This window comes from Manis javanica, chromosome 5 (assembly GCF_040802235.1).
Source record: "Manis javanica isolate MJ-LG chromosome 5, MJ_LKY, whole genome shotgun sequence".
Taxonomy (NCBI): domain Eukaryota; kingdom Metazoa; phylum Chordata; class Mammalia; order Pholidota; family Manidae; genus Manis; species Manis javanica.
Window position 1 is genome coordinate 135,035,139 of NC_133160.1, and position 26,624 is coordinate 135,061,762.

The 26,624-nt window shown below is 35.9% G+C and overlaps 1 protein-coding gene across 4 annotated transcripts in view; it reads right to left on the reverse strand.

Moving 5' to 3' along the window:
• Positions 1-26,624, reverse strand: part of ATP10D (ATPase phospholipid transporting 10D (putative)) — a 105,460-nt gene that overhangs the window by 45,779 nt on the left and 33,057 nt on the right. For 2 of the 4 annotated variants that reach the window (XM_073237660.1, XM_073237662.1), the window contains exons 2-9: positions 25,196-25,522; positions 22,834-23,028; positions 12,514-12,718; positions 10,439-10,524; positions 5,722-5,828; positions 5,295-5,426; positions 4,760-4,887; positions 4,386-4,638 (exon numbers count right to left, since the gene is read on the reverse strand). In XM_073237660.1, the coding sequence (XP_073093761.1) occupies positions 4,386-4,638; positions 4,760-4,887; positions 5,295-5,426; positions 5,722-5,828; positions 10,439-10,524; positions 12,514-12,718; positions 22,834-23,028; positions 25,196-25,485 (1,396 nt within the window). In that variant the 5' untranslated portion in view covers positions 25,486-25,522. Of the gene's footprint in view, positions 1-4,385; positions 4,639-4,759; positions 4,888-5,294; positions 5,427-5,721; positions 5,829-10,438; positions 10,525-11,535; positions 11,642-12,513; positions 12,719-22,833; positions 23,029-25,195; positions 25,523-26,624 lie in introns of those variants that run through there. The other 2 variants (XM_073237661.1, XM_036998610.2) reach the window with 2 other exon arrangements.

Genomic DNA, 26,624 nt, shown 5'->3' on the forward strand with positions numbered 1-26,624 from the left:
CCAGGACAGGTATCTACTGCGTTGTACCTCCTTAGCACTTGCATATACAATCGGTTAGCTCAGTGATTCTCAACAAGGGTTAAATTTGTCACCCAGCAAACATTTGGCAATGCACATACACACTTTTGGTTACTACATCTGGGGGAATGAGGGCTACTGGTGTTCAGCAGGCAGACACCAGAGAGGCTTTAAAACATTTTATGATACACAGGAGAGCTCTACATGACAAAGAATAACCCAGCCCAAAATGACAATAGTGCTGAGGTGGATAAATACTTGAGCAGCTAAAGAAATGTATTGATGAGGTGATACCATTTTTTAAGTAAATAACTAAAGTACTATAAAACATTTATAAACATAAAGGCTATACTTCAGGAACTTCTCCCGGCTATCATTAGGGAAATCAGTCATCATGCAACTGTGTAATTAGTATAATGCTAGATAGCTCAGCTCTTATTGTAGGCCAAATTTGCTCAATTAATTAGCACTGCAAGAGTGGCATCATGAAGACGCAGAGTAAACTTTTAATCATTTTGTGGAAAGCTATGAGGAAGTAAACAGACCAGTAAAGTTACAATGTGAATCAGAAACAAAGCTACTGGAGCAACACTTTTAGACTCAGTGAAAATTTTTCAAAAATTGGGTATGAGAAACAAAGGCTTATTATCATACTGATAAAATCTATCCAAATTATCAAGATGACTACTCAGATGTCCCTTACAGTAGGGCCTAACTAGTTCCATGAATGCCTCAAAGTGGGGCAGGAATTCTAATGTTCCAACTCATAATGGGACAATACAAAGTCTGTAGTCTTCCTTTGTCTCAAAGTTAGGTATTAGGTTAGCTACGTCATGTTTTTTTCTTATTTAATCTCTCATCCATCTTCTTTTCCGATTCTCCTCTTAGAATATCCAGTAACCTCTTCATGGCCTATTACTTACATTTATTTGATATTTGGAAGAAGTGTGAGTGAGGCTATGAAACAGAGTTTATCACATTCTTCAGTGTGCTCTCCAAAGGGCCAAAAACAAGGTGAACAGCACAGCGCACACAATGAATTTCTTCCAACTCTATCATCTGCATATCTGCCATTTTGCTGTGAACTAATCCCCCAAACATTTCAGCATTCCAACTTTCACCTGCTTCACTCAGCTGAGCGTCTTCCAACTGTATCACACCACCAACTGTATCTAGCTTGGATTAACACATAGTCTACAGGCACACACCTGATCATCTACATTTGCTCTCTTACAACACTAAACTATCCTTGATACACAAATCTCCTAATCTAAACTAATTCCCCACATATTTCCAGCATCCCAAAAATTTCTTGTCCAATATTGTCTATGGCCCCAGACTTTGATAAGTGCAAAACTTACCCCAAAAACTGACTGAAAATCAAAACAATATGGAACAAGAACACTGCCTTCAATCTTGTAATACTTAAGGTATTTTTATGTTTCCATGTCTGTCTCCCATATTGAACCATAAACTCCCCAAAGGCAACTAATTATTTCTTATTATGCCAACAATAATAGTAGCCAATACTTACAAAAGAACTTACTTTGTGCCATGTTCTAAATGCCTTTTTGCAAATTATCTTTTCTTATCCAATGAAGTAGATACTATAATTGATCTGTGTTACTGAGGCTGAGAATTACATAAACTTGTCCAGTGTCATAGAGCTTGTAGGCACTGAAGATGTGAATCAGAACCAAGAGGCCTGACTCCAGAATCCTTGTTGGTGGAAACTCCTAAAAGCTGCCACCATGTACCTCAGATTCATAAACTGTGCATCCTAAAGGCACTCACCAGAGAAACCCAAGTGAGGCACTTCGACCAAATCCCAGAATAGTGCCCCTCAGAATTCCTAAGGTCACTCAAAAAAGGGAAGTCTGAGAAACTGTCAAATCTAGAGGAACCTAAATAATAACTATATTATGTGGCCTCCTGGGACAGGACAAGAATGTTACATAAAAATTAAGGAAATATGAATAAAATATGGATCTCAGTTAATAATGATGTCTCAGTATTGGTTCATTACTTCTGGCAAAGGTATCATAAGGCTAATATGAAATGTTAACAACAGGGGAAACTGGGCAGGGGCCACATTGGAACCCTCAGTAGTATCTTTGTAATTGTTCTGTAAATCTAAAACTATTCTAAACTAAAAAGCATATTTAAAAAGTCATTCTCTTTCCATATTTTAAAGGTGTGTCTTAAAAAATTTTAATATGCATATAAATCCCTTGGGAAGATACTGTTAAATTAAGATTTTGATTGAAGCTTTATAAAGAGAGGCCTGAGATTCTGCATTTTAATACACACCCAGCTGTTGCTGATGCTGCTTAATTCATGTACCAGATTTCTCACTTGCAAGGTTTTAAAACAAAATGATGTTGGCCAATGTGTTTAAATTCACTTGCATATGTATAAGAGACTGTTTCCTAGCAGCAATACTCTTTGTAGAAATATCTCCTAGGCAATGCTTTTGCCAGAAAATCCTGAGGGCTTAACTAGTTTTCATTTCAGTGAAGATAATATATCCCAGAGTGAAGTTCTGGGGAGTAGTGCCATTCTCCCCTTCAGCATTAAAAAAGTGCATGTGTATGTGCACATGCTTGTTTTTAAACCTTTACAGCAAAGAGACCAGGACCTCTGCGTGTGTCTATAGTAGAGAGGTGTTCACAGTCCAAGTTAGCACCTCCTAGAAGTAGCGCAACACCCTGGGGTTCACAAACAGGTATCTTTTCAATTACAGTTCAGTCAGGATATGATTCTTAGTTGCTGGGTATCTTCTCTGCATGAGGGGCCACAGAAGAGTAGTCACTGGGCCGGAGTCTGAAAGCTCAGGGACTGCGGTGGGATGGGGCTGTACAAACCCTCTTAAATGCTACAAATATGAAAAATAGTGCAGTGCTTCTCATCATATATTTTGTGAAACATTACTGTAGAAGACATTCCTAGAAAATAGGAGTCTATACTCAAAAGATGTTGGAAAATACTGATCTCAAAAATGGGAGTGGAGGTTTAGCTTCAGGGATGTTCACTGCAGCATTTTTAACAGCAATAACTGTGACAACCTGAACTGATGGTGGATTGGTTATGTAAATTTTGGCAATTACTACAATACAGTATAGCATTAACACTAGAAGAATAGGGAGAGAATGGAGAGGCAGTCATGATGAAGTCTTAAGAAATGATTATTAAAGTAAAAGCTCAACACTTGAGATGCCATTTTTATTTAAAAAGCAAATATATTAATGTGTATGGGAAAAAAGATTCAGAAGAAATACACTAAAATGTAAACAGTGGTAAATTTTGTAGGAGCTATACAAATTTTATATGTGCATTTTTCTGGATCCAGCATTACCACTTCTAGAAATGTACCATGTATATGTACAAAATGCATATTGTATGTTGAATTTTCTTTTATTTTATATATCATAATTTTTAATCTTGTCATCTTCTTCCCTTACACTCTAAGCTTCATGAGATCAGGGACGTTTGTCACACATATTAAGGGCAAAAAAGTATTTGTTGAATGAGTATGTGTGTTAATTGCAAGTAGTATTTAATAGCCCACTCAACCTGGCCACATAAAATGTAATACCATGCACTTAAAGTTAAACTATGAACTGATTTGGAAGAAAGATATTGTTGAATAAAAGAAGCAAATTGCAAAACAATATTATAACATGTCCTAACTTATAAAAGGCAAAAGTATAAATATAGATTTCACATATGAAGGAATATGCATAAAGAAATGGATGGTTATATTGTCACCAAATTGTTTATGGTGGTTAACTTCTAGAGAGTAAGGCTATTAATTTGTTTAATATGCTTCTCAGAATTATTTTCATAGGAGTACACATTACTTTTATAAATAATAAAGTTAATGAAGTTTTATCCTTTAAAGAAAACTTGCAATTTGTATATTTACTTCCTTAGCCTCAGAAATTCAGCTCATTTTATTTATTTTTCAAGTAAGTGTTTGTAATCCAAGACTCAATGGATACCTATGAGCTGAAAGAATGATGAGGTTATGGGAAGGCTGTAGTCCCTTTGGAATTATTTTCAAGGTACTTCTTAGGTAGATGGTACATAGTTTCATTAGATTCTCAAAAATATAATGAAGTATCATTGCCACTATACCCAACTCCCAACCTTCTACCACACTGGTAATTTACTTTCCTTCTCAAGAACCATCCAGTAAACTCCTTAACTTTGACTTACTAACTTTTGAGGGAACACCAATGACGCTTAATGTCTGTTTGGATGAGTTAAGCAGCCAATGCTTAATAAAGCACTTCTATGACAAAATGATCAAATCAGATTTGTGTAAAAAAGACCAATCTTAAGGTTGACAGAAACCTAACACTCACCATTCTCTTCATGGCAGTAATCAAAGCCTGCCACACTACATCTTCGAAAAACCATCTTATTCTCAGTGAGGGTTCCTGTCTTATCAGAAAAGAGGTACTGAATCTGTCCAAGATCCTCGGCGATGTTCAGGGCTCGGCACTGAACAGTAGAATCCATTTTCTCATTGTAGAAATCCACATCACTTTGAATAAAATATATTTGTCCAAGCTTCACAATTTCAATGGAAACATAGAGAGAAATGGGAATCAAGACCTAAGAAGAACCAAACAATTTTTAAAAATGTTAAAGGGGGAAAAGAAAGGATGAGATACTGAATATAGCTAGATAAGAAGCAAAAGTCTTAAAATTCTATGAAAAGCTTGATAGAAATTACCTGTAACAAAATAATCATGGTCCAAAACATATAGAATCCTGCCAACACTGGTGATATGACATGTCCATCAGGCTCAGGGATATTAAAGAAGAGTATGTTTTCATATCTACTCAACCAGATTCCATGACCTTTCAAAAAACACAGACATCAAAAGGATGCTACATATATATTATACATTATATAAATATAGAACCCTATTCCTAAAAGGGATGAGGTATTTCTTCTGGTTGAACACCAATTGTTTGTTTTGGGAAACAAATGCAAATTCAAAAGGCTACATAGTCTCTGTCTCCCTCTCTTTAAATCTGCTCCCCGGTCCCTTCTGTACTGGGGCCAGATGTAACTGGATATAATCAACATACTGCTTTTAGGGCAGAGAATGAGAGAGAAAAAGATGTGAGGAATGCATTTTGGCAAATAAATCCTCCCTTACATAAGTCAAACATTCATAAATATCATTTTGAAAATAAAATACTTTTAAATGAATAAAATATCTTGATGAAACAATGTCAGCAAAGAGTCCACGTTTACCTACCCAGTGCACCAGTGAAACACATCAAAACCAAAAGTAGGACACACCAGAGGACATCTGTATTTGCTCTTCTTTCTAATTTGCTGCGCTTGTACCTCGGACCACTGTTGTTCAGCATTGCCTTGGTTTCATGGCCTACATAGGTAACACAACGTGTCAGAAAATGTGCAGATGAAAGCCAGGTGGGGCGTGTCATACTTTAAAATTTCTCTGGCAGACAGTTTAATAAAGAGTAGTTACATAATATGTCTTGTGAATTTAATTTGCTTTTGTGATCCATTAGAAAAAAAAACAACAGACCAATGATGAAGTTTATCAAGACACAATTTCCGTTCTGCTTTTGTTGACTGCATTTTGAGTAAGTAGAAAATGTTAATTGGTAGAAAAGCAGAGAGGAGGCAATGGTAAAAAGCGAGAAGTGTAACCAAACCTGCATAAACCACAATGCCCACAACGGCCTCTGTGTTCCTGACGGTGCACCCTCTGAGCAGTACATTTTCTTTACTGAGACCCACGCGTTCTTTGTTGGAATGTTCTCTGCAAGAAAGACAGCATATTATTTTTAAATAGCAAAAGTGTGGGTGTAAAAATAAAAATCATAGTTTTTTACATTGTCTTGACCGGAGTACTAATTTTGGCTGTTTACCGGGAAGGTTTCAAATCTCTGGCCCATTTGCTTTTCTTATTTCAGAGTTACCTGCTTTGGCTGGGAAAACAATGCAGTAAGTTTCTAAGTGCCACTGTTTTCTATTATTCATTGTTGCAAACTTCTAGTACTATAAATAAAACTATAAATAAAAACTCAAAAATACTCCAAATAAGGAACCTATTTCTCTAGTACAAACTGTGTTTTAGGGTAACTTAATAGCTGATGAGGGAAAAGTTCTTGACAGAATTAGAAAATTAAGGATCACTCAAGGTAATAACAATCACTAGCTTCCCAAATCTTTAGATAAAAGGCTGATAGGGAACTTTACAATGAAAGGATAAGGTTGACACCAATCTTAACCAAACTACCAACGGGACAAGGGGACATCACAGGCTTCTGGGTATTATGGAATAGGGAGTGGCTGTCTCCACAGAATCTAAACAAGTCTCTATAAGGGCAAATCCACCTGGGGTCTGTGGTGTTAGGGGAATCTGTGAAGCCTTTGAAATCGTGTGCAATATTTCCTGCATGTGTGTGTGTGTGTGTGTGTATGTGCATATATACATTTGTCACTTTCTAGGGAGAGAAACCATTTCTTTCATGAGATTATGAAATTGCCCCTTGGCCAGTTTATAAGAAATAAGAGGGTCAGAGACACATGTTCATCACCACTGTGAGAATGAAGTTAGCCAAATCCAAAATACTGAAAACTCAGCAGGCAAAATGACCTGGTTTATTCAACAACTGAATGGCATGGAGGTAAAAGGAGAGGCAGGCATTGATCTAATTCTACTCACTAGAAAATTAAGTCCCATTATTTACATTTCCATGTAGAATTCTCAAGCAACCACCACATAATCCTCATCAACAATGCATTTGTTATTCCTAGAACCATTATAGGAATAGATTCAACATATGAAAGCATCATTTCCAAAATTCTTTAGTAAGTATTAATTCCCTGGGATCCTTATTTTTCATCATTATATCACTCTAACTTACCATAATTAGATCAAAGCCCAGTTTCTACCTTGACTGCACCTGCCCCAAATACTAAACATGTCCTGTACTTGATTGTTGTATAGTATCTGGCACTCCTGGCCTGGGTCCTTTGGGTTTTATAAGAAGCACTGACTGGCCACACAGAGCTCTCACCCACTCAAGATCCTATGTAACATCGACTGTGTGTCCAGCACTCCCACCCAGATGCTGAGGACAGAAAGCAGACAGGTTTGGCTTCTGGGGTCTAAGAGGAGGTGACTGACATAGATAATAAACTATTACAGATATCATGATAGAAATCTGATATTCTGCCTACAGTGTGGGCACAAATAGGGAGGAAGTCAGTTCTACCTGAGACTAAGAATGTCGGAGAAAGCATAATATAGAGAATGAGCTTGATCATTTCAATTTTTGTTGATTTTAAGAAAATAGATTGCAAAGCAGGAAAAAGGATAAGGAGTTAGTTTTGTGGGTAAAAATAATCCCACAGGAAACCACTCTATCTACCTGGACTGATTATCTCATTAAACGCTTCCCTGAAAATTGCTGAAGCCAGCTCTCAATACAGACGTTAACAAAGCCAGCTCAGGGAAGTCCATTCACTGAGAAGGAGAGAACCTGAGGGGAGAGAACATGGAGAATACATCCTGTCCCAGTGGGGCCCACCCACCACCACAACTATGCCAGGAAACACATTCATCACCCCTCAACGCTTCCTCATGCCTCTTTGTAGTCCATCCTTCCCTCTCTCACATAACCCAGGTACCCACTAATTTGCTTTCTCTTACTATCAATTAGCTTTCATTTTCGAGAGGCTAAATAACTCCAGTTGTATATATTCTTTGTTGCCGGCTTTTTTCACTCGACATGGTTATTTAGAGATATACCCATGTTGTTGCCTGTATCACTTGTGAGTTCCTTTTTGCTGCTGAGAAGAATTCCATTGTATATATATATACAATCAGTTTATCCATTCACTTGGTGGACATTTTAGTTGTTTCCAGTCTTTGGCTATTACAAATAAAGGTGCTATGAATATTTGTGTACCGGTTACTGTATGGACTAATGTTTCCTCTTCTCTTGGGTAACTACGTAGGAGTGGAATCGTCCGATCATATGGTGGGCATATGTTTAACTTTTTGAGAAACTTCCGAACTATTTTCCAAAGTGGCTGTGCCATTTTATGTTCCAGTGAGCAGTATATAAGTGTTCCATTTCCTCTACATCCTCAGTTGTAGCTCTGTGGTTTTAACTTGCATCTTTCCGTACAGGTATTTGTCATCCATATATCTTGTTTGGTGAAGTGTCTGCCCAAATGATTTTGACCATTTAAAAAACTGCATTTGTTTTTTTTATTACTGAGTTTTGAGATGTCTTTATGTATTCTGAACACAAGTCCTCTATCAGATACATAGATCCAAGGTACCAAAGATTGTCCCTGTCTTCTTACAGGAATTTTAGGTTTACATTTAAGGATAGGATCCATTTTTCAGTTAATTTTTTTTAATGTTAAGAGGTATGGGTTAAAGTTCATTTGGAATCCAATTATTGCAGCATCACTGGTTCACAAGACTAACCTTTCTTCACTAAATTGCCTTTGCATCTTTGTCAAAAACCAGTTGTCCGTAAATGTGTGGGTCACTTTCTAGATGACAATCTTTTCTATTGATGTATTCTATCTTTATGTCAGAATGACACTAGCTTAATCGTTGTACCTTTATAAGAAGTCTTGAAATCAGGTGGTGTTAGCCCTCCAAATCTGTTCTTTCTTTTCCAAGTCGTTTTAGTTACTATAGGTCCTTTGAATCTCCACATAAATTTTTAGAATAAACTTGTCAATTTCTAAAAAAAAAAAAAAAAACCTTGCTGGGATTTAAACTGGGATCACACTGAATCTGGAGAAATTTACGCAATTTGGAGAAAATGTGACATATAACAATATTGAATCTTTCAACCCATGAACAATATACATCTCTCTGCTTCCTTAGATCTTCCCTGTCTCTCAGCAGTGCTCAGTGGTTTTTGGTGTGCAGGTCTGCCACATCTTTTGTCAGATTTATCCTCAAGTATTTCATTTTGTCTGATGCTATTGGAAGTTACATTTTTAAAAATTTCAATATCTGCTCATTGCTAGTATATAGAAATACAATTGATTTCTGTGTGTTGATCTTGCTTCCTATGATATTGCTAAGCTCACTTAATTCTAGTAGCTTTTTATAGGTTTCATCAGATTTTTTACAAAAACTATTGTATCATCTGTGGACAAAAGACAGTTTTCTTTCTTTCTTATTTGATAACTTTTATTTCCTTCTCTTGTTTGACTATACTGTACAGCTGGAACCTCTACTATAATCCTGAACAAAAGTGTGGTGAGAGCAAATATCCATGTCTTCTTCCTGATTTTAGGGAAAAAGCATTTAAATTAGACTATATCTAATGCTTTATGCCTTATGAATGTTAGGATGTAGAGGAGCTGGAATATAACTGTATTACTCATGGGACTATAAAATGGTACAACCACTTTGGAAAACATTTTGCTAGAATGGAAGTTAGATTTTGTCAAATGTTTTCCTACATCTATGAAATGGATCTTTTTTTTAAATTTGTTAATTATAGTTTGATAATATGGTGAACTACATTGTTGGAGTTTCAAATGTTAAATCAACCTTGCATTTTTAGGATAGGTCCCATTGGGTCATGATGTATTATCCTTTTTATATATTATTGGATTGCTTTGCTATAATTTTGCATAGAATTTTTACATTTATATTCATGTGGATATTGATCTTTCCCTAAGTACCTTTGTATACTTTTGGTATTACGGTAAGGGTAGAAGGGTAATTCAGGTCTCAAAAACTGAGTGGAGAACTTTTCTCTTCTCTCTACCATTTTCTTGCAAGATTACCCCTATGAAGTATGCCTAATTGTCTCCTCTTAAAAATCAGGAAACAAAGATCAAAAAGAGTAAATACCTTGACTCAAGGCAAAAAGCATTTAAAGTGGTAGAAGCCAGGTCTGAAACTAGGTAAGACCCCAAATTCTAGCTGCCTTTGCAAAAATGAATATAGATGCCACAAGATGCCTCCAGAATGAATACTATTATGGCTTCCCACAATTTTTTTTAGAAATGTTTCCAAATAATTGGTTAACTTTTGCCACAGGACTGTCTACCTGATCCTATCATGTCACTTAAGTTGTCAGTTCTGCCCATACGCCTCTTTTCAAACAACGTCTTAGGATTGATATGGAGCTTATGGTAAACATTCTTACTCCACTGAGATTACAGGATTATTATAAGAACAAGGTTTGGTTGTTTTTAAAACATGAATATGTAAACATTTACTAAATTATTAAAATAAGCCAAATTTTTAAGTGGCAAAATGTATGAACTTTAGCAATTTAAATTGTGTATGCATAAAACAAAAATTTTATCAATTTAAATATAATTGCAACACACGATTACACTCACACCTACAAAGGTAAGTCATGTATTACTCACAGGAAGCCTCGGAATCTGTTGAGGTCATTGTTTGGATTTTCACATTCTATCCTACTGGAAAACTTCTCAGGATCAACTTCAGAGTCCTAAAAATATATATATGTATGTGTATGTAAATCTTTGATATTTAAGTGTGTATCCTTTCACCAATTCTTAAAACTAAGGCATTCTTGCCACAAAACTTATATCACAAGTTGCCAAAAGAAGAAAAGTATAGGTGTAATTATGAATGAATAAATGGGATCAGATGGTCCTAGAGCATTAACAAGCAGGTGAGGAGAATGCATCATATACTGGAATCTAAGCAGGACTCTCTGTGGAAGACAGCTTCTACTCATACAATACTTTGATCTAGAAGGCACTGAGAAGGTAAAAACACTTTTGTTGTTCTTTAACCATACAGGTGGTTTCTGAAATTAAATGTTTATGTGGGTCCTGAGCACACATGCATTTAATCCCAATCAATTTTATTAAAAAAAATTTAAAAATAAGTTGGACATTAGTATCTCACAAAATTCTCTAACGGATCAAATGATAATTTTGGAATCATTTGTGAAACCAGTGAGCAAATAATCCTCAATGGAACACAGGCTTCGACCCTATAAGCCATGGAATCATAAGAATAAGCCATATGGACTTTACCTCATTTCTTTGTTCTTATTTGGCTTTTTGGTTATTAATAAGTTCTATTGATATATCTCATAAAATATTAGTATGTATATCATAGAAAACATGGAAAATGTCAGTTATATGATCTATGATTTGATTTGCTATTATTTTTGTGGTTGTTTTGATGTACTAGAATCTATATTATGCACTTTAAATATATTAACTAATTTTTTCTTTACAGCACTATGAGGTACCTACTATGCTTAGGTCTAATTAATGGTTAAAGAAATACACCTGAAAAGGATCAGTAATTTACTAAAAGTCTCAACAAGAAGGTGTTTAGAAACAGGATCATAATCCAGGTCATGGGATTTTGGAGTGCTTACCCTTAATTGAACCCAAAGTGTGCTGATTAATCCAATGATATCACCCTCTAAGTAGGAATTTAGTGGCATGCAATAGAATTCCAAGTTGTATAAGTTTTTTACCAATGTCATAGGCACAGGAAGGCTTTCAAAAGTGACAATGGCAAGCTGAGAGGCATATTAATCCCAGAGGATCAAAATGAAATCCACAGATAGAGAGATGGATCCAATGTGACATCAGGTGATGAAATCTAAAGATAAGGGTATTATTTGGCTAAAATATTGTTTAGCTTACAAGTATAAGAGGAAAGAAATCTGTCTTAGTAGTTCAGTTTAACAAAGAGACTATTAAATTTTGGAATATTTCATCTTAAGTGTTTCCAGAGAAAGGGGAGGAAAACTGAGAGGCGTTATACAAGATGTTTGTACAAATATTACTTCATTTGTGTCTCACAGCAGTGATGTGAGGGAGACATCATTATTTCCAGTTTTAAGATATGGAAACTAAGGCATAAAGTGTTTAGGTTAAGTGACTTGCTAAAGTCACACAGTAACTAAATTACAGGGCTGGAATTCATTCAAACCCACGTTAATATAGCTTTAAAGTTCTTGTTTCCTTCACCACAACACAGTGAACCATCAAGAAGCTCTGTGGCGTGAGAAGCTACAAAAGTCTCAAAAGGCCTGGGTATATAAGTAATTACAGATTGTAGAAACAATAACCAATTTATATTCCTAGTTTCAATTAAATATAACATATAAAATCTGAACTTCGGGAAGGTAAATTACAAGGTTATTACTTCTATTGTGAAATAATTTTCCAAACTGCAAAATAATTGTTAGGTTCCTTTAATTCAGTTCCAAAAAAATAGGACTGCCAGACTGAAATGTTTGAACTCCAAAGTCATGATATCCTATTATCTATAAAACATAACAGACCTTCAGTGATACCTGGAAATGGAGTAAACCTTCTGGGATTTGATTTTGTAATGGTAAACATAAATTCAAAAGTCTCTTTATCTGTACATGTGAAAATGAACTCAGTCATCTTCTGAAAGGAAAATGTTAATAAGTTACCAACCGGGAACACGTTTTGTTCACCTGCTCTGCATATCCCCGAACCACCTGTCTCTGTTTTAAGTTGCTCTCTCCGTCAAGACCAGAAGTCTCAATGTGACAGATCCCATCTGGATCACTGGAAAAGAGTAAGACCATATCTGCAGGAATGACCTCATTGCAGGAAAGGCGAATAAAGTCCCCTACAGTGACATCTTTCCAGCACTGGTCGACGTATTTTTTCTCTTTCCTAAAACAGAAAAAAAAAAAAAAAAGCTTAAAGAGAATATCAAGCCAAAAACACATACAATAGTTTTTCCTTTAAATTTTAATGTATAATTTAAAGCATGTTTAACATTATTAGGATGAATTTTAATCCATTTAGTGCTAAAAGGGAAGCAGAGAATTAGTAAATCCTAAACTCCACAACTTGCTTCACCTGAAAATTTAGTTACAAGGCTGCTAAAACATATTTTTCAGCTCTTTTGTCCTGGGAGCTTTTGAACTGTTATGCAGTTTGGTTCTGGAATAGAATTAAAATGAACATTTGATGGCATACATAAAGCAATTCTTGCATGCTGCCCTGTGGTCAGGCATGAAGGAGCCAAAGTGCACAAAGTCACACTCTGCTCTCAGAGCTTCTCTCTGGCGCAGAGGATGGATAACTAAAGAACACACAAAAGACAAAAAATACCCAAACACGTATTTAAAAAATCATTATACCACTATTAACATCTTTATCATTTAACAGAAATACTGGTTAAAACAGTCCTGAATCTGCTGTAGAAAGGAGAATGGCTAATTTAACCCTTTTCAAAATGATAGTTTTCCCATTATATATATTCAATTCATTTTAAAGGATGGATGATGCATCATTCAAAGTTGACTCTCCTTAAATATCCTTCTTTATGTTAAAGTTTCCCAAACTCTCTTTCCTTTTTGCACCAACCAGCAGGAATTATGCTCCACAAAGCACTGTCCTTAGAGTAGGATGAAGAAATGTGTATCACAGAACACCTTATCAACTAGATAAGCCACATTTTACATTCAATACCACCAACAAACATTGGAAAGATGTGTGCCATTCCCCTAACGCCTCCCTAATAACCATAAAGACCTGGTATTTGTCACAAAAATACACTTATCTTAAAAGCAACAATTTGTTATTTTCAATTATATTTATGGGGCTAAATATTTCATTGTCAAAGAAGCCTGGGAGATAATTATACTCTAAATTATGCATCAGTTTAAACAGAAGTGCCACCTTAGGTCAATACTTGTATACCTTCTGCTGTACAGAATTACATCAGCTATTTTCAAGAAATATTTAGCTTAAAGCACTATCTAAGTATATTTTCAGGACACATTTTGCCCAAATACATAATGCAGTAGGTTGAATCCAACGAGAGGAAATACTTGATTACCTAAAGAGTTTGCTAGTACATGGAGAAAGGCAAATCAATGGTTTATTTTGTCTTACTGATCTGTACTGTCTTACACTTTCTCCTAGTGTCTGTGCAACCAGTTCACTCTTTCACTGTGGGAAGTAACCAAGAGAAGATCAAAAAAGTAGTCAGGGGTCATATTTTGAAGGTTCAGTCCTACAAGCCATACCTAGGAGTAGGGATTTCATTCAACAGAAAATGGAGAGTCACTAAAGATTCACAAGAAGTAGGATACGATTCTATTCCTATTTGCTAACTCCTGTGAGAGAGCAATGGGTGGACTCCTGGGTGGCAGGCTCACTAGGAATAGGAATGGTGAAGAAACCAATGGAAAGTTACTGAAATACTTCAGGAGGATGAAGATGGTCAGAATTAAGGCAGTAACAACAAGAATGCATAGATTAAATCAAGACATATTTGGGTACTAGAGACTACCAAGTTTTATGACCCACTACTTGCAAAGGAGTTATCAAAGATGACACATGGTTTGTATGAAGGGATGATGAATGGTGCTTTTTGCCATGTCTCAAATTTTAACAGCAACTGGTTGCAATATAGGCCAAATAATAAATTCAGTTTGGAAAGTTTTTATTTCAAGTGGGATATGAATTGAAGATGTGCAGCAATTTGAGTGTTTTGATCTGAAGCTCCTCAGTACAGGTATTAATTTGGAAGTCCTAGGTACATAGAAGGCAGCTGATATCACAGATTCCTTAGGGAAAGACTTCAGGGTAACAGAGAAGTGAAAGAAGACCCAAAAGGAAGTTATGTCAGAGAAATCAAGGGAGAAGGAAATCTCAGAAACAGAATAATAATAGTAAAAAATAAATAAAAGCAACAAAGGTGTCATGCCTATGGTATTTAGTTATTAGGATGTCTGCTGGACATGGTGAAAGCTGACAGCATGAAACTGTTCATGGGAAGCGTGAAGAGGACAGACCTCCATGAGCCAGCAAATGATCAGAAGCTGAATAAGCACAAAGTATTATGTTTACCTATAAAAGGAGTAAAGGGTGAAAGTGGCCACTGCAAGGGTAGTTAACTCAAAGAACAGAGGATGAGAGAATTGGGCATGCACATAGGATGCAGGGATGGAGCCCACGGAACAGGCAAAGGAGTAGATAGAGGATAGAATGGTGGATATTGGTTGAAGCTATGGAGAAATGAAAAGGAATGGGACTAGGAATACAGACAGGATTACTATTACAGGGAGTTACCTCTTCATCTAAGGTCACAAGAAAGTAGATGAAGATGATGTAAGAAGGAATTTGAGAAACATAATTCATGCCTAATGGCCTCTACTTTTTCTATGAAGAAAGATAAGAGGAAATCTGCTGAGAATTTGTAAAGGTAGAGAGAGAATACAGGCAGACTTGAATATTAGGGATAGGATTTTATTTTTCTTTCAAACATAAAAAGTAGGATTCTACTAAAGGACAAATTAATCTTACATAGAAAAAAATTCAAATGAAGCCAATTTTACAATTGGATTAACTTCATTTTTCCCCATTTGGAGTACATACCAGGATTTTAAAAAATGGCCAATTTCCCCCAAAGTCTGTAAACATATACTGATCTTCATTTATGCCAGTTCCATGTTGAGTGCTAAGAAAACAAAAAATGAGGAAGATACAGTCACCACCCTGTTGAAGTTATGGTCGAAATTTGAAGAAGAAGAAAAACTAATTTCCTAAGACAGAGGTATGCACAAGCTACTATTGTAGCAAAGAGCTGAGCATTTAGCCTTGGAGGAGTGAGTCTTGGTGGATGATCGGGGTGAATCAGGTGAAGAGAGGACAGTATATCAGATTACTTGGACTGAGAGCAGAGGCCAAAGACACAGAGCATGAGAGAGTGCAGTGTGTGCAAGCAGCTACAGGGGGGAACTATGCTCACCGCCACATTCAACTGGCATTGAAAATTTATTATGTGGTAGTCTCAAAATGAGGCTATATTTCCTTCCCTCCTATAGAATTCTAATTAGGAAGAGGACTCTTTTCCCACAGCCTAAACATACAACTAGAATTTTTTACATTTACTTGGTTGCCTGTGCTTCGGTATTAGTCTTACTGGTTAGGCCACAGCTTTCACAGTCCCTCTTCCCTCATGCAAACTTCTAGACTCATTTTGCTTCTTTAAGATTTCAATACCAAACAGCTGTGCTACATAAGTATTGGGAAAAGATGGTAAGAATACACTGGACTATTAACAGTGATTCCACTAGGGTGGGAGTTGGAAGGAAGGGGAGAGGTAAGAATAAAGGATGGAAAATGTGGACTTCTACTTCTTTAACAAATTTAAAGAAAGAGTGGGATTATGAATACATTTTTCTCTTTTGATGTTTTTAGTATTTTTCAAAAAAAACCACTAAATATAATTCATAATAGTCAAATAGACACAACAGCAGCTAAGTTTTATCAGCTGTTTTATAGTCATCAATTCATTTTTGTATCTTGCTACTATGAATGCACTATGGTCCCCCTTTTGCAAATGAGAAAAGATTGGCTTTGACAGGCTGAGTAACTTGCTTAAGGTCACACAGCTCCTAAGTGGTCCTGAGATTTGAAACAAGGCAGGTAACTCCAGAGCCCATCCTCTCAGGTAGACTTTCCTCCCACCTACGGTCACTCACCAATGGCCACCAAATAAACTGTATTAGAAGGTGAATTTCATGAACCACTGCTTTGGAAAATGTCACACATGAGATTAATTATCTTAGAAGACCACTGTATGTGGTCTCCTTTCAAGAATCATGTTAACATTAATGAGTATTTTGAAACTAACATTAACACAGTGATTTTTAAAGATCAGAAAACAATGTAAGTTCCTGGAGTTCACGCATTATATCTAATTTTTTGTTTAAACTTCTAAATTTCTCAGTACGTGCAAAAAAGTAAGCACTCAAATTTGTTGAATGGTCAATAGTGTTACTGTCAATACACTTCTACTATTTATTTTATTGAACTATTGTTGATATACAATCTTATATTAGCTTCAAATAAACAACACAGTGGTTCAATAGTTAGCCATATTATTAAATCCTCACCCCACTAGTGCAGTTACTATCTGTCAACATAGGAAGATGTTACAGAATCATTGACTATATTCTCCATGCTATACTACTATCCTCATGACCTATTATATTATGATTGAGAATTTTTGTGCCCCTTTATTCCCCTGTCCCTCCCCACCCACCCATCCCAACTCTTCCCCCATGGTTACCACCAGTCACTTTTCAGTATCTAAGAGTTTACTGCTGTTTTGTTCATTTTGTTTTTTGTTTTCATATTCTACACATAAGTGAAATCATATGGTATTTGTCTTTCTCCACTTATCTTATTTCACTGAACATAATACCCTCTGGATCCATCCATGTTGTTGCAAGTGGCAGGATTTCATTTCTTAAGGCTGAATAATATTTCACTGTGTATATGTACCATATCTTCTCTATCAATTCATCTATTGATGGACACTTAGGTTATTCCCATATTTTGGCTATTGTAAATAATGTGGCAATAAACACAGGGGTGTGTGTATCTTTTTCAATTCAGGGATTTTGTTTTCTTTGGGTAAATTCTTAGAGGTAGAATTACTGGATCAGCTGGTATTTCTGTTTTTATTTTTTTGATGAATCTCCATACTGCTTTCCACACTGGTTGCACCATTCCCATCAATAGTGTAGGAGGGTTCCCTTTTCTCCACGTCCTTGCCAACACTCATTACCTCTTGTCTTTTGGATAGTGGCCATTCTAATTGGTGTGAGGTGATAGCTCATTGTAGTTTTGATTTGCATTTCCCTGATGATTAGTGATGTGGAGCATCTTTTCATGTGCCTGTTGGCCATCTGTATTTCTTCTTTGGAAAAATGTCTGTTCAGGTCCTCTGTTCATTTTTTAAATTGAGTTATTTGTCTTTTGGTTTTGAAGCATATGAGCTCTTTATATATTTTGGATGTTAACCTCTTATTGGATAAATCACTTACAAATATATTTTTCCATTCTGTAGGTTGCCTTTTTGTTCTGTTGATGGTGTCCTTTGCTGTACAGAAACTTTTTAGTTTGATACTCTCATTTTTCATTTTTGATTTTGTTTCCCTTGCCTGAAGAGATGTGTCCAGGAAAAAAATTGCTTATGCTTAGTTCAAGAGACTTTTGCCTATGTTTTCTTCTAAGAGTTTTATGGTTTCATGTCTTACATTCAGGTCTTTGAACCATTTTGAGTTACTTTCGTATATGGAGTTAGACAGTACTCTAGTTTCATTCTCCTCCATGTACCTGCCCAGTTTTCCCAACACTGGTTTTTGAAGAGGCTGTCTTTTCCCTATTGTATATTCATGGCTCCTTTATCATATATTAATTGACCATGTATGTGTGGGTTTGTATCTGGGCTCTGTATTCTCCTCTACTGATCTGTGGGTCTGTTCTTATGCCAGTACCATACCGTCTTGATCACTGTTGCTTTGTAGTATACCTTAAAGTCATGGAACGTAATACCCACAAGCTTTGTTCTTCTTTCTCAGGATTGTTTTGGCTATTCAGGGTCTTTTGTGGTTCCATATGAATTTCCAGATTATTTGTTCTAGCTTACTGAAAAATGCTAACACACTTCTATTATTCTTGAAACAAGCCTTAAAACCTTATGAAAAGCTGCTATTTTAAAGGCAATTTTTAAAAAGTCAGTTTTTCTATAGTATTTCATTATAATGTGATTGGACTGTAATAGGGTTTAAATGTTTAATTTCTATACCAGTGTTTGTTATTTTCCAATGACAATTTCCCATAGAATACTAAGCACTTTGTAAAAGACCACATATTACAAATAAGAAACAAATTATCTCCATAGAAATGTTAATATGCTTCTTCCAAAAGCTTAACAAATTTAATAACCTCACATTTTCACCTTAATTTTGCTGAAGAATAATTTGTTCTCTGAAGCAATTTCTTTGTATTTCATAGGAATTTAAGTCAGCATATTTAAATCAACAAGTCATGGTCTTATAGCCTACCTTTATTTCCTTATAGCCTTATAATTTGTTCCAAAAGCAATTTGGGGGGAAATGTAAGCATTATATCTTCTACAACACCAAACAAATGCAAATTATATAGTACAGAGATAAAAAGACATAAAGAGTTACCTGATTCTATTACAAAATACAATTCTAAAGTGTTATCTTGGAATAGACCTTAAATGATTGAATAGAATATTGCATCTCTTCTTTAAGTTTATATGCAAATAACCTAAAATAGATCTGGACTATGTCTAAAAAGATAACAGAAAAAAATTATACTAGGTTTCCCATTAGGCAATTTTAATATTATAAAGTCATATAGTGTTTCAAAGAGTTTTCAAACATTGATTAAATAATTTAATAATGTGAAAAACTCTAGCTAATAGCCATTATTAACCTATAATAATCAACATAATGGCTAACCTTTACTTGGCACTTAGAAAGGGCAAGGCACTACTTATTGTTTTATACTATTATATTCATAATGAAGAACACTAGTTAGCTAGTTAATGTAATTTGCCCAAGGCTACATAGCTACTAAGTGAGAGAATCAGGATAGAACTTTTAGAACAATCTACAGAAGCAAACGAAGACACATTATCAACTCTAATATTAAAAATCAATTAGATAGAAGAATTTAATTTAAAAATACAAATAAGTATTCTTTCCATTTGCTAAATTTGGCATTAGCTGGGTAATCTTAAAACTGGTCAAAATCTGGACTTTGTTCATTATATAATCATTGTAAAGTACTATTTCACTGAGTAGTATTTAATTGAAATAGTATTTCATTAAAAATACTATTTCAAAAAATACAGCTGTTTTTTGAGGGTGAGACTGTATCAACATCTCACCTGTCTATCCCTGGAATATAAAGACTTAAATGTTACTGAAAAATTCATAGCATTCTTTTAGAAATGCTTTAACTTTAAAATGAAAATCATGGGTTTTTACTATTATTTTCATTTTTCTATACAATGTCAGTTTTTCTGATTCCCTTCAGCTTAGACAGGAGTATAAGAAAAAAAATAGAACTATTTTTTTCTTTAAGTATAGTTCACATTATCTTACAAAGGAGAAAAAACATTGTTTTCCTTATCTACTTTAGAGAGGTTAAAAATAAATGCTGAGAAAAGCCACTGAAGAATCCTAATAATGAACAAAATTCAAAATCCTACAGGTTTCAGCTTAACTATCACTTTTTCAGAGAATCATCCCCTGACCATTTCCTGACATAAACCATGGCTCACATGAAATTGAAGACAATTCTACTATCAGGACAAGTCTTTGAGTTATTTTTCTCATAATACAAAACAAAACAAAACAAAACAAATACTATGTTATCTAGTTGAACTCTTGGTCAACCAAAAGAGCCTTAAGTTTGTTCAGAATATACTTCTGTTTATTATAACTAGACTTTTGAAATTAGGTATCTTTCATTCTGAGTTGGCAACTAGTATAGTACAGAATCTCTAGTTTCTCAAATTAAGAATTATTGTCTTAAGAACTTAAGGTCTATATAAGAGCATTAAAGCATTAAGTCAACCCAAGAAATGCTCTGGGATCTCAGAAGAAGGTGGCAGCAACTGGTCAAGGGAACCTGTGAAGTTTTCTCAGAAGCTGACATAGGTATCTACCTTTGGGCTCAAAGCTCAGTCTTTCAGCTCTTTGCATTTTCTCCCTTGCGGTTTTAAGTCAAACTCCTAACTTCAAAATCACCTCTAAGCAGATTGATGACTTCAAAATTTCTCTCTGCAGCCTTTCCTTCCTTCCAGAGCTTCTGTAGTATGTTGCTATTTTCCCTTTGCGCATTTCCACCTAGATGCTGGTCTTGCTATCATTTCCAATTCATTCTACCTGAGGTGAACTTCATGCACTGTATTTCTATCAATTGGACTTTTATCCTCTGAAGCTCAAAAATCACAGAAGTTCACCAAATTCAATTGGGTTCCTCTCAGTATCTCTTCTATAAATCCCCCACTGTCTTTGCATCTACTCCCCATTGGTGCCTTGTGGTGATTGTGAGGCAGGTCTACTCTACCCATAGAGGCTAGTCCTCTGACTTGAGTAGACCAATACTCCTAAAGCACAGTTTTCACCACATCACTTCTCTGCTCAAAAGAGGGATTCTCTACCAAAAAAGGACAATACCTGTGACGGTTAATTTTATGTGTCTACTTCACTAGGCTAAGGGATGCCCAGATATTTGGTTAAACATTATTTATGGGTGTATGTGAGAGTGTTTATGGAAAAAATGAGCATTTGAACTGGTAAACTGAGTAAAGCAGATAGCCTTCCCAGGTGTGGGTAGGTGTCATTTAATCTGCTGAAGGCCTGGACAGAACAAAAGAGCAGAAGAAAGTTGAATTTACTTTCTCCCTAACAGATGGCCTGAGCTGGAACACTGTCTCCTGACCTCAGCACCCCTGGTTCTCAGGCCTTCACACTGCACTGCTAGCCTCCCTGGGTCTCTACATGCAGATGAAGGGACCTTGGAGGGTCCACATTCATGTGAACCAATTCCTTATAATAAATTTCACTCCTATTGGTTGTGTTTCTCTGGAGAACCCTGACTAATACAATGCCCATGCAGTAGTCTGGTGTTAAAGTCCCACCACAGTAGCCCTCAAACTCCTTAATTTTTTATTCCTCATTATTGTCTCTTTACTTGGTTACTTCCCTCAAGTGAAGCTAATATGCTAAACTCCCAGGATATTCCATAAACCTACTACCTTTGAAACGAAAAGAAAAACAAAAGAGACCATAAACTTGTTTATAAAGCAAATTAACATATTAGATTCAGAATTTCACAAATCAGTTCTAATGATGGACTCTTTAAAAAATAGATACATTTCTCATGAAAGGGAACTTAGAGAATTAGTACTATAACTTTATAATTCATTTTCATAAAAGCCACAAACTAAGGACTTACATATATTCCTCTTCTTTGATTTAGTAATTCCATTTCTAATTACAATTGTGAAATAATCAAAGATCTTCAAAACTTTTGTATAAGAATACTCACTGAAGCATAAATTCTCACAATTATATAAATATGATAAATTACCTTAGAGTTATATGACAGATGATGTAGCTATTAAAAATAGTTCCTTGAAGGATGAAAACATGGGAAATGTTTAAGATGTAATATTAGGCTAAAGAATGAGAATAAAAAGCAATATTTGTAGTATAATCCCAATCTTGTAAAACACACACATACAATGTAGACAGGACTTGAAAGAATATAACAGTGTTATAAACAGTTTCTCTAGACACTGCTATTATACTAACATTATAGTATAATTTGTAAATACAGACATACAATATATACCACAATTCAAAATTCACATTAATGAAACTTATTCTTGACTCCACAGGCTTTCTAGTTCATAAATACTGGAAATACAAATCTAACAGAGCAAATCTGCATCTGAGAAGACATCCTGTATGAATACCCTCTGTTCCTGCTGCAGTGTGAGGGGCTCTACAGGCCTCTAGCTTTGTGTACAATAAAGAACACTCTTCCCCATTTTTCAGAATTCCTTTTCTTCATAGGTAGCTCTTGTCTTTTTCTTATATCCCATCTGTTTTTCATATCCACTGATATTTTTTATATTCCATCCTTTTTATATACTGTAGGACTTTAATATTAGTTGAAAAACATTAACATACCACCACACCACCAAGGGTCCTGGCCACACCTAAGGGAGAAATAAGTATTGGGAGAATCCCTCTTTTGAGCAGAGAAGTGATGTGGTGAAAACTGTGCTTTAGGAGTATTGGTCTACTCAAGTCAGAGGACTAGCCTCTAAGGGCTACACCTAAGGGAGAAATAAGAAATGCAGTATATCCATTCTGCATATTTCTAAATGATACATGTGTATTCCCTAGCAGAGCTCCTGTCACACTTACCTACTGTAAACTCTAGTTACTAAATTGTTGATCTGTTTGTCAATTTTGTATTTTCGGTAGTCTTCCAAGCCATCTTTAATTGCTATGATTGTAAGGACCACCACCAGAGGCAGCATGGTAATCTCCTTCTGGAAGGCTTCTACCAAAGGCACCCAGTTCAGGACAACTAGAAACAGGAAATATAGATTGGCGGCCCTGCAACCCAAACACACACAAGGAGGTATTAACAAATTACATAACAGTCTAAAGCAAAAGAAGGCAAATACCTTAGGGTGTTTTGCTACAAGTTTCTATTAGTTGACTTTGGATGCTACAGAATAGAGAACCCACAAAATCTAACAAATCTGAAAGTACCATGTATTACTTCTGTAAACATCTAGTTAATGGGATATTTGAAGAAATGAGAGTTATTATTTTGTAAGTATATAATGGTAAATATTGGAGTATGACAGTCTTGAGTTGTATAACACATGACATAATACATAATAGAAAATATTATATCCTTTACAAAAGTTCAAAACAGAGAGAGAAAATCCAGTGTTCTAGTGTTCATGCATTGTAAAAGTAAATTTAAAAAATGAACCAACTCTCTTGCCTTAGAAGTTAATTTATATGTCCAAACATTAGATTCAAAGAAGGCTCAAAATAAATAGAAAAGCCTGACGGTTTTCTTTACCCCCTTGAGACCAACTGTTCTATTTCTGCTTTTATGTTATTCATAATGACTTTTTCAGGAACTTCCTCTATTCCTCTATTGTACATATTCAAATATTCCTCCCCTGGCCCCTAAGGTAAGTTCAAGAGGTCCATTTCCCTAAAAGAAACTGACATTATCTCAATCCTGCATAGCCTTTTGAATTTTTATCACATATATTCCCCATTAATCATCAAACTTTTCAAAATAATCTACACACATTTCTCCTTCCTCACCTCCAACTCCTTTAACTCTTAAAATTTCTTTCTTAGCCTTTTTTACTATTTTTTGGCTTCAATTATTTCCATGTGAACTATATCCAAATCTATAGTGCTGGCCCTGAACTCTGTTCAAGTTTCCGTTTCTAATTCCATCAAGTGTACTGGATTGCAAACTCCATAAATGACAGAAACATCCATAAGCACTTAAAGCCATTAATTCAACAAATTCACAACTGTACTTTAAATATATCCACTGTTCAATAAATGTATATGGACTGTATATAGAATGAATAATAAATACTGAGAATCTCTATGTGGTCACATTGGCATCTCAAACTCAGCATTTATAAAAACAAAATAATCTTCCAGCCAAGCTCCTTTTTATTCCTGTCTTTCCTTTTTCTGTTAGTCTGCCTGGATATCTCAGCTCAATATGGTCACATAAGCTTTTGATTTCTCTTTAATTCCCTACACCTTATCTGTAGTATCAGTAGATTATCCTTCTCTTCATTCCCATAGTGCTCTATGTGCAGGTCTCCGTTACAACTCACCAGGATATATACAGCATCTCCCTAAATGTTCTCTGTGCCTTCAATTTGCCTCTAATTGTGTTAGTCAGGGAGGACTGCTTCTCAGACCACAAGCAAATCTATGCTATGGCCTTTCTGCTTTTACTCATACTCCCTCCTCCATCTGAAACATGCTTTATCAATACCTCTGCCTGGAAAATCTCACCCTCCGTAATTAAGTTCAAGTGCCACTTCCCCTTTTAATAGTCTAGATAGTAGTATTACTTCTCTTTTTGAGGCTTCCATCCTACCTGGTAACACTTTAGGCCACTTATCACATCCACTGTATCTTTTCATTGTTTATACACTCATGTTGTTTCCCTCACTAGATGGCAAGCTCCAGAAGGTAAGGAGCACCACTCAGACTTGCAGTTCTGTCAGCGCCTAAGCTCAGGGGACAGCTTCAAAAAATACAGATTAAACTGAATTATGTCGTTGTCTCACCTAATAACATTTGCATTTGCTTCAGAGCTCAATTTCTCCATATTATCAAGCAAGAAAAAGCTAAAATTAAAATGCAGCACGGTGTAATGGAAAGAACGGGAAAGCCAGAGTAAGAAGACTCAAGGCTACAGCCCCCGCTCTGCACTTACCACTTGCAGGACACTGGCTAAACCATGGTGCCATCTTAGCTTCTAACCTCTAATTCCAGGATAACAATATCTTCTCTGGCCAAGAGAAAGCATTTTACCAATCATAAGCTGCTATGTGAATGTAAGGGGCTGTCATTTCACAACAGACGCTACCAGAGGCATCAAAGATAATGCCACAAGTCTTAGGCTCTCAGGTAACATACAATGTTATGAAAATGAAAAATCTTATGTACCAACTAGAACGAAAAAGAACACTCAAAGATTTTTCTCAATGAATAAAAGTACCTGTGAAATTGTTCAAATAAATTTCGTGGCACAAAATTCAGAAGTGTGTACTTCGTTGTTCGTATTCGGTTATTCACGTAGGTTCCAGAGAACTTTTCATACTCATCCTTAAAGGGCCGGAGGTGGGGAACAACAATCCGGTGCTTTCCTGCCAGTTTGGGGTTTGGAGAGGACTTTCCCCCACAGGCAAGCAGAGAGGAGTAGTTGTATGGCCTCTCATCGTTGTTCCTGGGTGCGCCACCGATCAGTCGCTGCCAGTGGTATCTGGCCCATTGAAGAAACTCAGTCATGTCCAATATGCAGCAAGATCCAGGTTGTGCAGGTGATCTGGCAGAACAAACAAAAACCCATGAAACATTCCTTACAAGCTTCTCAAAAGCCTTAAAAGACAGTAAGGAAGGTACAATTTAAAATTGTTTTCTGTACCAAAGAAATGTATGACCCAATGAATGGTTCAAGGTATAAATGGAAAGTAAAGCCAGTCTTGGAACTCCATCTTAACCAAATCTTTACTAAATAAAGTATACATAATCTGACTTATGGGTTAATGATGTAAGCAACAGAGACAGCACCTAAAAGACCACTTCATAACTTGAAGCAAATAATTTGGCTCAATGTGTACAAATCTGTTAATTTATCTAACCATCAGTTTTCTCATCTTTGAAATGGGAATGCCACACATGCTGGGAGATTGTTGTGAGGATTAAATGAGTAACATGTAAATCATCCAACATAAAGCCACGCAGAGAGTAAGCAGTCATTAAAACCCATTCTGTGGAGATTACAATGGCCAAAAATGCAAATTGTTTCACCCATCAAGTGGTGGAGTCTTTTCCTATCCATTGAATCTGGGCTTGGCCACATGTCTTGTTTTGGCTAATGAAACACTAGTAAACATGACACAAGCAGAGGCTTGCAGAGTGCTTGCTAATGGGACGCCCTCTCTCCAGCCGCTCTTGAGAATCCCATGCTGACTACCATGTGCCTGAGCCCAGGCTAGTCTACTAGGTGATGAGTACACATGGCGCGGTTACCACCACTGCTCCTGTCAATATGTGGCTGAGGCCACTGACCACTAACACATGCATGTGCCCAGATGGCACTATCTACCACAGAGATGAGCTGGCCCAACTGAACTCAGCCCAAATTGCCTTCCCACCAAACTGAGAGTCAGTAAAAATTATATCACCAAGTTTGGGGGTGGTTTATTATAAAACAAAATCTAACTTGTATACAGTCTCTTCCTTATTTTCCATATTTCAGTTTCCCTTATTTTCCAAGTAATTCACCCCTGACTAGAATGTGAGCTCATTCATTTTAAAAAAGAGGTGTGTGGGGAGCTAACATTTATTAAGAGCACATTATATTCCAAGTGCTTTGCAGAGCACTTTACATACATATCTTAATTAATATTTATATCAACCTTATG